The sequence below is a fragment of the Strix uralensis genome, chromosome 6 (assembly GCF_047716275.1).
Source record: "Strix uralensis isolate ZFMK-TIS-50842 chromosome 6, bStrUra1, whole genome shotgun sequence".
Lineage (NCBI taxonomy): Eukaryota > Metazoa > Chordata > Aves > Strigiformes > Strigidae > Strix > Strix uralensis.
In genome coordinates, this window is record NC_133977.1 from 29,184,930 (window position 1) to 29,196,953 (window position 12,024).

A 12,024-nucleotide genomic window follows, 5' to 3' on the forward strand; every position below is an offset into this window, starting at 1 on the left:
CAAATGAGAAAGACAAGTATTGCTGTGGGATTTACAAGTGACACCTACCTTTGCTGAGTGGCATGAGAGGCTAAGCAGTAAACTCCAGAGCATCTCACACAGCACTAGAAACTTATGTTTAGACAAATGGATTGCATTTACTGAACCCTGAAGATGCTATTTAATATAATTAATAGAGAAAAGTAATTTACCGTCTTTGAAGTCAGCATTTTTCTGCCTCACCAGAATTCGGAAATCTTCTGCTGGGTTAACACTGCCAACCTACAAAAGGTTCAAAAATGATACAATCCTTTGCCAATTCCATCTCTTAGTTCTTGAGAGGCAACAAGAATCTCTAAATTTCTGTTTATTTTAACAAGAAAACAGAAACTCTACACTTCTCTGCATGCAGACTCAGAAAATGCAAGTCTTACATTGTGTGTTAATGCGCAGTACTTCTAGCAAAGGTTAGTTATGACATGAGCAACATGAACTTACACTTACCATGCTGCACTGTTATAAACTGACCATGTTCTCTGGGGTTTAGAGGTCAGAAGCACAGTAATTCAGGTTATCTGCTAGTTCAGCTTTGAGACTTTCTGTAGCACAGACCTCTCACTAATCTTGACAGACGCTTAATGAGGAGTGGGAGCTCCCAGGCACGCGGGTATGGTATCATTGGTTTGCCACTCCAATAGGAAGCTCAAAATTAAAAGCTCACACTCAATTAATCTATCCTTTCTGGCCCAGTCTGACATCTTAAAGCTGAAGCTCTAAATGGGCATAAAAATGCAGAAATCTTACAAAGGAACTAAAACCAGGTCAAATATAAATAAATAGTTACTGAAAAATGGATACAACAACTTTCAGAAAAAAAATTGCATTGCTTAAAATTTCCTTTCAGGAATCAAAATTCCCCTAAGTTTATTTGAATTTTTTATGTTTTGCTCTCAAGTAATTTGTAGATCTTTCAATAAGCTTGTTTGGTCTCTTTGTGTTTCTTTTAAATCTGGCAATGACACCTTTCAGTAAATATCAGAAACTTGTATTAGGAGCAGAGAATATTTAAATCTTTTTAGGTTTTAAATATTTTTTAAAATATCAATCATGCATTTAAAAAAACAGCCTTAAAGGATAGCACATTTGCAAACAAGTGAAGCTATCTCAATATTAAATCACTTTTTCCTGTAATATGAAAAATCAAAGAAGGTGCACAGTATTGATACAAGCTTCATCTACCCATGTACACATCTGTAATTAAGTTAGACCTAGGAGCAAGATGAAGCCAAATTTGTGATTTAGAACCCCAACCAATGCAGACAGCAGTCTCTAAAATCACAGCAATACCTTTGATTAAATATACAGAGCTAGCTTCTACAGTGCAGATGATATGAAAGAGAGCAAGGACAAAATTCAGCCACTGAACCCCAATTCTGAGATTCTGTTTTCTTCAGAGCCTCATGCTTGCCTTTTAGAGTTCTAGACACTGGGGGACAATTTTGTCCTAAAATATCCAAGACTGATGGAAACTTGTGCTAACATATGCCTAAAGGCAGAGAAAGTTGTCTTTATCATCTCTAGCAGAGAGTCTCAAATCTACAAGTAGACAGTATTTCAGTCATGTTTCAGCTAGAAACCCTCCTTTTATCAGGAATTCTGCACATTCACTATAATACACTTAGATTAATCTTCCCCTTTAATAATCAGATTTGTAAAAAATATGCTTACAGAGGTGACATTGCCTTCAGCAAGTTTTATGATACTAAAGCTACCTTCCTCATCTTCAATTTTTGGTTTCTTAGGGTTGGGTCCATCTTCACTGCTGCAAATGAGAATGACAAAAATTAATATAAACACTTGAAGTAAACTATCCTGCCTACTGATTAGGAAGCAAGTAAATTAATGAAATATACACTGAACAAAACTTCATTATATAACTGTTCCAAAATTAACACTAAACCATGCCTCATTTTTCCCTATAGGCTGCACAAGGCAGACAGTAGAAACAGAGATCAAACTTTAACTTAGCATAAAGCAAGGACACCACTTGTTAAAGATGCGAGATTGTTCATGCTTATTTCAGGAGCAAATTTACTTATACACCTTTTCTCTACCTTTCTGAATACAGAGTATCTTCAGTCACTTTATTTGGAACCTGTATATTGAGTATACGATTTACTGACCTACAGTATATTACATGACATTTGATATTCTCACCAGATTCATTCTAAACATGAAACGGCAATGAAAACTTAACATTTAAGTAAGAAATTAATTTACTCTTCAGCTATTACCTGCTAGTTCCTGTCTTGGACTTGATAGCTACCACAAACCTGTTTATACAGAGGCTTTTGAGTCTAATGACCCTTATTCTCCATCAGCACATGACAGCTTTATAAACTTCCACCTAGAGCAATCAACACCTGCTAGACAAACCCAATTAAGTATGTAAGAACTTTCAAAGGACTATTTGTTATTTTTAAAAAGCTAATTGTGGTTTTAAGATACTGTCTTGCTTTGTCCTCACGGGTAACATATACCAAGATGTACATTCAAACTAGGAACTTGATTGTAACACCTAACATGCCAAACTTTAGAGCACATCTTGGCAACAGAAGAAAATCCAGGTAATCACAAAAGCGGAAGAAAATCAGACACTTCGTTCTGTGCCACTTAATGTGACAGGCTACTGACACAGAAGATTCGATTTCAGTTTAAGAATGACTGAAAGCTACTCTGAGATCTAAACAGCAGTATTTGTGTTCAAGGAATCTCAAAACAAAGTAAAAAGTTTTTCTTAAAAATTCCACTAGTGCAGTTAAAAGAAGAAACCGCTTGACGATGTAGGGACAAATTCAGAGATCCCTGACTAGGTGCCACGTTACATATTACAAGGTTAGAACTGATTTTAAAAATTGCATTGCATGTTACAGAAACAATAAATTATTAGAAAGAACTTGTACAGTTTTCCTTTTTACTTTCTATAGCATACTCCTCCTCTACTTTACAATTAGTGTCTATCCCACTTTGTTCCAGTCGTCTCCTCTGTCCTTTACTTAATTTTGTCACTACTGAACTGAAATCCCTTCTCCTCAGCAACTCCTGTCATCCAGCATAACCTTACTTATCGCTCTATGAGAAATGACGACTTTGGTTATGCCTCAGGACAAGGATAGGATACCTTGTTCCATTCTCAACTCTGCTGACTTTCTGGCTGACCGTGAACAAGTTGCTTGATTGTTTTGGGCAGCTGATATGCCTGTCTGTAAAATGGAGAAACTGATACTTCCCTAACACCAGTCAGTTTAGGACTTCTACTTGAACCAAAATTCTTGTATACTGATGTGGTTTGATGAAAGCTACGAAGAACAATGAAAATTCTCTTTTAGAATATTTTCTCCAAAGGTGTTTGCAATCAATTACAATGTCTTCAAATCTTTTTCCTCCTGCATTATTTTTGTTGATTCAGAATGCTTTGGGATTGGAGGAAGGAGGAGAACATAAATGATCCTGCTGCATTTAACTGCCTAGGACCAAATCTATAGCTGTCATTAACCAGCGCAGTACAGCAGAAACTAATGAATCCATATCCATTTACACCAGCCAAGGATCTGACATTTAGAATCTGTTACTGGTAATGCACTGATTAGCAGTATTTTTAAACTGTAAAATGTGCAACTACTATTTGAGAAATTTTAATAAAATACAAGATGAATTTAAAACATGCACTTCTACATTTATATAGAAGCCTCTCATATACTGCAAAGCTGGATGAGGTAACAGCCTCTCCAAAGCCAACCTAAGAAAGAAAAAGTAAAATGCTTTCCATTTTCCTGGACCTTTTAAACTACACAGAGCTTAGCAAGAGTGAAACAAATGAATGCTGAATATTAAAATCTCTATTAAGATATCACACCTATATCTATGCTGCTTTAGTCCCATTAGACCTTAAAAATTAAGTAGAGATGTATCTGGTCAATATGATGATAGGAGACACAAGTCAGTTTTAGAAAACAAAAATAATGGTCAAGAGAGCTTCTAGACGACTTTTTCAAAACATTTTAGTGCAAATCATCTAGATCTGATAGTTTTAATAAGGTGAATGTTATCTGTTGTTTAACATTTTCCTTAGTCATTGTTGCAGTGATATACTTTATCAAGTGATTTAATTATATTACTCAGTTTTTCCCCAAACACAGAACAAAGCCATACAGTTAACACTTCTGTTGCGGTAACGAGAATGTTACTGTTCCCATTCATTACTACAGCAATACTTTTTTTTTTTTTTTTCCAATTTTTTTTGAGTGCTATTACCATTCACTCTTCTTTGCATAGTTGAGTCTGTATCCTTTTGCCTCCCTTACAGATCTTTTTTAAAAATAATTTTAAAGGCCTACACCAACTTCTATATCAATTATTTTATAGGTGCTTTCTTCACCCCTCTAAAAGAAACCAGTTTTTAAACAAAATAGCTTTCCTTCTTGCTTGTCAAACTGATGCCTTTGGAGCAATATTTTTAAGCAACTACCAGTAATTGGAAACTGTTTTTTGTTTAAATTCTCTCTGTAGCTTGTTTGAACCCAAGTTTTGCCTTTTTTTAAAAACTGGTTCTATCACTTTTTAATACACATATATGTATGTATGTATGGAAACACACAGAGAAACTGGGGCACAGAGCAAGGACAAGAGAATTTAATCAGTATGAACTCACAGACACACCAAGGCAAGACAGGCACACAGAGCAATGAACCAAATCAAAAGCAAGGTGTTTCCCAGTCTGTATACAGAAATGTTGTCATTATTCCAGAGCAGTAACATGTGAAGTCCTGTGTCATGTCTTCCCAAAGATATCATGCTCTAGCCAACCCAAGGTAAAGGATATATGACAGCTCAGCTAAGCAAAGCCTCAAAATGGCTCAAAGACATTGTTCCTAGCACTGAAAGGACTGAACTAAAAATGACAAAAGGGAGGGAGAAGGAGCTGAGAACTCTCCAACATCACAGGGGACCCACTAGTTATATTATAGGCATTCAATAAAGTAAGCTCTAAGAAGCAGATTTTGTTTGAGCAAATTGATTTGGCTGGGGTGACTACCAATGAAGTAGGAATTAAGTATTTATTCTTTATGTATGCAGCACAAATAAAGTAAACACAGTATATGTAATAACAACAACAACAAAATCTTATTTTAAAAACTGTTCAGACAATAGATGTTCTAGAAAAGAGTTCATAATAGTTTGATTTTCCAAGACATCCACATTTATTGCACAACAGATAATGAAGCTGTTTTGATTTGGTATTCAAAATGAAAGTTACAGAACAACCTAAATCAAGCATGCTGAGAAGGAAGTCTTATCTTTACAGCTAATTTAAAGCTCCACAGCATTTATTCTAAACTAAATTAGACCTCTGTTATTCTAATTTGAACTATTTTATAACTACCAGCAGGACAAACCATTTGACCAGGAGACAGAAAGCAATGCAACAGGTTTCCCAGAGAGGATATGCAGTCTCCATCCCTGGCTGTTTTCAAGACCAGACTGGATGAAGCCCTGAGTTACCAGTTCAGATCGATCTCATAGGTGACCCTGCTTTGAACAGCAGCTTGAACAAGAAACCTCCTGAGGTCCCTTCCAACCTGATGGATTCTGTGATTCTGTGACAACAAATATAGACATGAGGAAGCTACAGACTGGTTCTTGGTGTGTCTTGCCCCATAACAGTAAGACCACCACTATTCACAAAATACCCCAGACATACTGTGGTACCACAATATTCTCCACCCATCAGTATTTTTGCAGTGTGTAACTCATTATCTTATGTTCAAAAGACTCTGAGCCTGCTTCATCCAGCAAAAACTATTTGAAGTGTAAAAAAAAAAGTTTCAAAAAAATTCATAATACATCTCCAACTTACTTGTCTTTGAAGATATCTTGAGCAGTCTTCTCTTCTTTTTTTTTGCCAACTTCCTTTAGGGGGAAAAGTGCTTTTACTTTTTCAAGAGGAGCCTGACATCTTTCTTTTACCACACAGGGCATCTCCAGCATCTCTAAAAGGTGCTGTTCAATTGGTGGCAATGGCTCATTGGGGTGAAATGCCTTATGCTGCAAACACTGCAAGAAACAATTTGAGCAAAGAAAAACTTTCAGTTTCTGTGCTTTTGATATAATGCCTGTATGCCTGACATCATATGGTACACACAAACTATCTTCCATATTAAAAAACCTGCCTTTATATTGCTGACAAATATTCCAGCTCACAAGTGGATTGAAAGTCATATTATGATCAGCTATTTAAGGAGATTAGTAATGATATTAAACAAGAATACTGATGCAGATGAGTGTTCCCATATTCACTGGAATGAGTTCTATGAAAATTATTAGGAAAATCTCAGGAATGAGTCACCTGCATCTATTCAGCTTTTTAACTTCACTTTACCTTTAAAATGCAGTTCTATCATACAACAGTCACATGGGAGAGATTTCTATACATTCCAAAATGAGGCAACAAGATATATAGCCCAGCCATGTATTCTAGTTATCGTCACAGTCTATTGTCCCTCAAAGAAAATATTTCTTCTTGGTTAATAAAACTCAGTATGTATACAAGAGAAATTCTCACCAGTTGAAGAGCAAATGGAAAGAGAGAAGTTAAATGAGCACAGGTGAGGCCTAGAATATAGGTATGTTTGCAAATTAACTTTGAAAAAAGTGATGGAATGAAGGGGCCTGACAGATGTACATCAAAGTTGGAACAGATGGTACGAGCTACAGAAGAGAAGGCTTTTTCACCAAAGTGTAAAGACAGTGCACACAGTCAGGGAGCCAAGCAGAGGGTGAGAGATGAGGTTAATGAGGCAGGCTACAGAAATTCCATTGAGAATTTTGAAAACAAAATAGGTATCTCTTCAATGTTGTGAAGTGTGGGATAGCAGATGTATGTGTATGTGCATATATATACACACAGATACCAGTGCATGCACACACATACATAGAAACACATGATGTACATGGGAGAATAATTTTTCCAAGCCCATTGCACGGGGTGAATTAGATAAAAGTGTGAAGGTAACTACTCGGTAAACTAGGAACACAGCAGAGATTTGCTGCCCTGTTGGCTGTCAAGACATGACATTAATTTAAAAAACAAAACCTAAGCAAACAAAATCCTCTATTCATGCTGAAAAGCTGCCAATAAATAAAATACAGACCATATGCTACACATCAATACTGATGTGCTTTCACGCTGCCATTAAGATTCCAATCCATATTAGAGCATGCTTTCAAAAGGAGGCAGTCATACAAGGCTACTGATTTGGAAACACTTGCAATGATTTAAGGCATAATTATTTTGAAAGAGAGTAAAAATGTTGCTGGAAGCTGCAGTAATGGCTCTTGTGATACAAAAAGACCCAGTATTAAAACAACATTAGGGAACTGAATTAAACGCACAAAGCAAAAAAAAACTAAGTCCCCTGTTGTGAGTGTTTTTTTCAGGCTTTTGCATCTGAAATCTCCATGTGCAGCTGCAAGAAATGACTGAGTAGCCACAGTCTCCACTTGTTCTTGTTTTTAGAGTAGATGACCTCTGAAACCTGAGATTGCAGGTACCATCAAAATTCAGGTGCTAAACGGAGATGAAGTTGAACAGACTTAACCTCTAATCCCAAACCAGTTGCTTTTAACCTTGCTTTCTCTTCCTTCTGTGCCCAGCAAGAACCACTCCTACCTTCACCGGCTGGAAGGCAACCCACGCTGCCACTGGCTTCCAAACTCACCATTCTACGCATGCATGTTGTCAGCAATGTACTAGCTCCTCCTTGCTCTTCCAAATTTCCTTACATTTCCAGGCTAGAGATATAGCCAGCCTTCAGGAACAGGGGTCACACTAAGATACTGTCAATGGTAACGAAGTGGGCTTTTCTCATAATTAATTCCATGACAAGCAATGACATAAATGCATGAATAGGCAGGAATTTACAGCAAGAAAGCATCTGTCTTGTTCCCTTGCACACAGCATCTAGGAACATACTTTTCTAAAAACATACTTTAGAAAATCTAAAAATTCCACAGGAACCTGATAGTATTTAAAGCCTTAGGACATGGGAAACACATTCAGCTATCTAAAAGATAAGCATCTAGTCTACACCAGTCACCTACTCACTCTACACAACCACAATTATCATGTACTTATGACAGCTGAAACAAGAAGGTTCAATTACTTTCCCAAGGTTCTTTTTTTCATGGATTACGGAATAGACTTGGACAACTCAGCTTACAATAGTTAGTTAGCTTTTGGGTGGTTAAATATGTGTGAACTGAATCCCAACACAAGTGTCTTAAGAGTTCAGTTTATACCCAGTTTGTGATGATTTAAAAATGGCCTCCCAACAGATCTACTACATTCAACCAAAGATAAGATTACTTGTTGCTGAAAGCTCTTACACACTTCCATGAGCAACCTCCTGTCCCCCTGTTGCTCTGTTTTTTGAAAGAACATAACCATACAGTCCAACCACTTATAAACGAGCTTAGTCCTCTAAGGTCGCTTACATGTGGCCTAACAAGAGCCATTACAGCATATTTAGATGCAGACTCTGCAGCTGGATCCCATTAACTATGAGATGCTGCAAGTCACCATCCCCATAAACCTTTCCCCCAGGTCTGTCTCAGTACAGAACAATTGCTGTTGAGCAATTTGTTTATTTGGCTATCAAATAAGATGTACTGCGTTCCCCAAACGTCTTATGTGCTTCAAATCCCTGTACGTATGAGGAACAACTGAATGTTGGAAGTCTGCCACCACAAAAGCTATGGAAGTTCACTTCGGCTTTTCTGGAAGCAAGGACTAAAAGTTGAAACTCTAGATATAGGATATTCCTCATCTTCCACTCCAGCAAGTATCAGCAACTCCTTTCCACCCACTCTGTCATTTCCTGATGCCTACCACTACTTCCAGAGATATAATTTAGCTGTTTCTCATTAAATTCTGGCTCTTTTCACTTATCATTCCAAATATCTTCATGAGGCAACAAAGCAAGGAAATGAAGGAGGAGTTCATCCTTTCTTGAGAGTCATTTTTCCAAACCATTTATAGGTCCTGTTCAGCCCAATCAATTTACTGGCTACATTCAAAAGACGATGTATAATTTTTCTTCGTAGTTCTTAAGGAACCAGTAGTGCCACTTGGTCCAAGAGCAAAATATTAAGAATCTGGAACATGTCTGCAGCAAAGGAGAGAACAATCTTTCTGCAATTTATACCGATTAATAGAAGTTTTGTAACCAAGATGAAAAAAAGGGGCTGTGCGTGGCCAAAAGAAAGCACTAAAAGGAGGGGTAATTGTGGTGGTGCAATTCTCACCCCTCCCTGCCCCTCTTGTTGGGCTGCTTGGTGCTAGGTGTGATTCCACCCACCTCCCCTCGAGCTATACACCAATCTGTGGAGATAAGGACTTCTAACATAGAGTTGCACATTCATCAAGTTCTTGTGCAACTGCTGGAAGGCACCAGAAGGTATCTGACAAAAGTCAATTATCTTGGACCCTATAAATTGCGACCACAAGGGAGTCCCTTTGAGCTCTCCTGGATCGCAGCGGGTCTGTGACCAGCATCTCCCCCTGAGCTGGGACGCCTCTCAGGTATCAAAACCCTTAAGGTGTTGTCTGCTGCCAGAGCTGACAGAAGGCCAGGGCAAAGTCAACCTGCTCGAGTCTCAATTACTGCCCGTTGAGGAATGCCAAGGCATTGGGAGTATTTGCTCTAAACTCGAGAAGAGGGAAATTTTTCTTTGAGCTAGCTTCTCTTTCACCCGTTCTTTCTCTGTTTATTGGTGTTTGGGTACGTACTTCATTCTACTGGATCCAAATACTTTTGTTTCTCTGTGTGCGTTTGTTTGTTTTGTGTATGTGCATGTAAATATGTATAAATTAAGGTACCGTTAAGTAAGTTAGTGTGAATCTTGTCATTTTAGAATCTGTAAATAAGTCGCTTTTCTTTCTCTCAACATTTCTGAATTATTTTGTAATGATAAATTGCTGTTAGTTATTAATAAGTCTAGGTTTCCTAGTAAATCATTACCGTGTCAATACTTTCATCCACGACAGTAATTTAGGGCTTTATAAACAGCAAGCCTTGTGGACAGGAACCGTATACTACCAAGTACATTGAAACGGTCAATAAATACTTTTTCCACCAGTAGCATTCACCCTTACAAAATCCTACTATCCTCTAAGGGAATTGGCGAGTTACCCAGTTACTCTCTTCTAGCAGCACTTGACCCAACTGCTGGGACAACACCATCATACTGTTTCACAAGACAAATGGCACACCTAAAGAAACATCTTTCATTGATAGGCAACATTCACTGAAGGAAAAGAATGCAAAATTGTATCTAGCAATGTAATAAAGGAAATTCTATCCCCTATGTGTTTTGTTCACAAGCAAAGCCAGATTTGTTTTGCAATAAGCAAGCTTTACAACACTTCCTAAAATATAAGTCATGCAGAGGTCAATCGATTTTAAGCTCTTGCCCAGCAATAACCTTCTTCTGACCAAATCTTGCATTGAGTTACACATTGTCTTGTCAATATGACTGGCAGAATTTGAAGGGAACACTGAATTCTTCAGGTGTCAATCAGAGTAGGATTTGAAGACCGTGGGCTTATATGTGTTCCTGAAACGTACATATGACTTTCAGATCCTTTGATTCTTTTGACAATACTGAGGCAGCATGGCTTTTAGAAGCTAGGGTAAGTTTTCTTAATTTAAAAAAGCATCTTCTTCCTAATTTTAAACTGAAAAAAATTCATTTGGAATTGTTGAGATATGATGAACATGGTTGCTATAATACCGTTTTTAGTCAATTTTCAGAGTGAAATCACACACTCACTCGGTATATCTCCATGGTTCTGTACACAACGCAATTCTGCAGCTGCATAAACTGCAATATAATTTTCCTTATTTTTGAATTTGCTGTGTCATTTTTCTGAACACTTAAATTCCAATGTATAATTAAGTCTCTCGTCCTCACAGTTGCAATGAAAATCTTCATGATATGAAAGGAATGTAAATCAAAATGTAGACAGCTTAATACAACTGCAAGAAGTGTGAACTCTTCTGCTCACCCATAAAATGCATCAGCTCAGACACTCAAATGGAATATTTTAAATGTCAACAATGTTAACCATTTACTACTGATCTGTTTTGGAACAACTGCTAGACACAATAACGCACAGAAGAGTGACTGCTCAAGATCTGATACGACACAGAATGAGAAGCTAAAGAGATCCCTGATTTTTAGTCAATTTCTCTCTTTGCCCAGAAGCTGAAGACTGAGCCTATGTACACACCATGATCGCTGCAATACAGTGTTGAGACACCCAAGCAAATTTTAACTTGTCTAGTCTAGGCGCCTGTGAATATCACTGATGCAGTTGAAGACACCTCAGCACAGGTGTAATTTCCCTTGCTTCTTGAAAACTGGTAATTTTAAGAATAAAATCAATGCCGGAGACAGAAATCACTGCCAGAAATCACTGGCTACCCCATACTCAAATGCAAAATAATTTCTATTTCCATCTTCACAATGCAGATCTTTCCAATGCAAATGAGAGAAAGACAGAAAGGTGAGAAGTCTTACCAAAGAAGTTTTTAAAAAATAACATATAGTTCATCTCACCTGATATAACCTTTGAAAATGAGGGTTTGGGATTTTGCTGGGCTTAAACAGGTCCTCAAAAGTTTCTCCATCATCATCTTCATAAATCAAATTCATAGAATCAATCAAAGAGTCAACAGCAGATAACTGATCCGCTAAGGCAGCAATTACATACAAAGAAAAATTAAATACACTTGCAGATGGGTGCATTTCTTGAAACAATTTATAAACGAAGATTCACTTCACAATGCAAGATTTTGACCAAGTCATTACATGCCACAGAATACACTGCAGAAATAGACATGCCAATGAAGAATATGGATAGTGGACACAGTAATAAACCCCTGCTTTATTTAAGGACTACAATGTAAAGTCATAAAGCTTTTT

General features: G+C 37.3%; 1 protein-coding gene across 6 annotated transcripts in view; it reads right to left on the reverse strand.

The window, feature by feature from the left end:
• Positions 1 to 12,024, reverse strand: part of XRCC5 (X-ray repair cross complementing 5) — a 54,291-nt gene that overhangs the window by 17,313 nt on the left and 24,954 nt on the right. For 5 of the 6 annotated variants that reach the window (XR_012629503.1, XM_074873513.1, XM_074873514.1 and 2 more), the window contains 4 exons: positions 11,659 to 11,792; positions 5,897 to 6,093; positions 1,708 to 1,801; positions 192 to 261 (listed from right to left, as the gene is read on the reverse strand). Coding sequence is in view for 5 of the 6 variants with exons in the window: in XM_074873513.1 (XP_074729614.1) it covers positions 192 to 261; positions 1,708 to 1,801; positions 5,897 to 6,093; positions 11,659 to 11,792 (495 nt within the window). In the remaining variant the exon portion in view is untranslated. Of the gene's footprint in view, positions 1 to 191; positions 262 to 1,707; positions 1,802 to 5,406; positions 5,637 to 5,896; positions 6,094 to 11,658; positions 11,793 to 12,024 lie in introns of those variants that run through there. The other variant, XM_074873516.1, reaches the window with a different exon arrangement.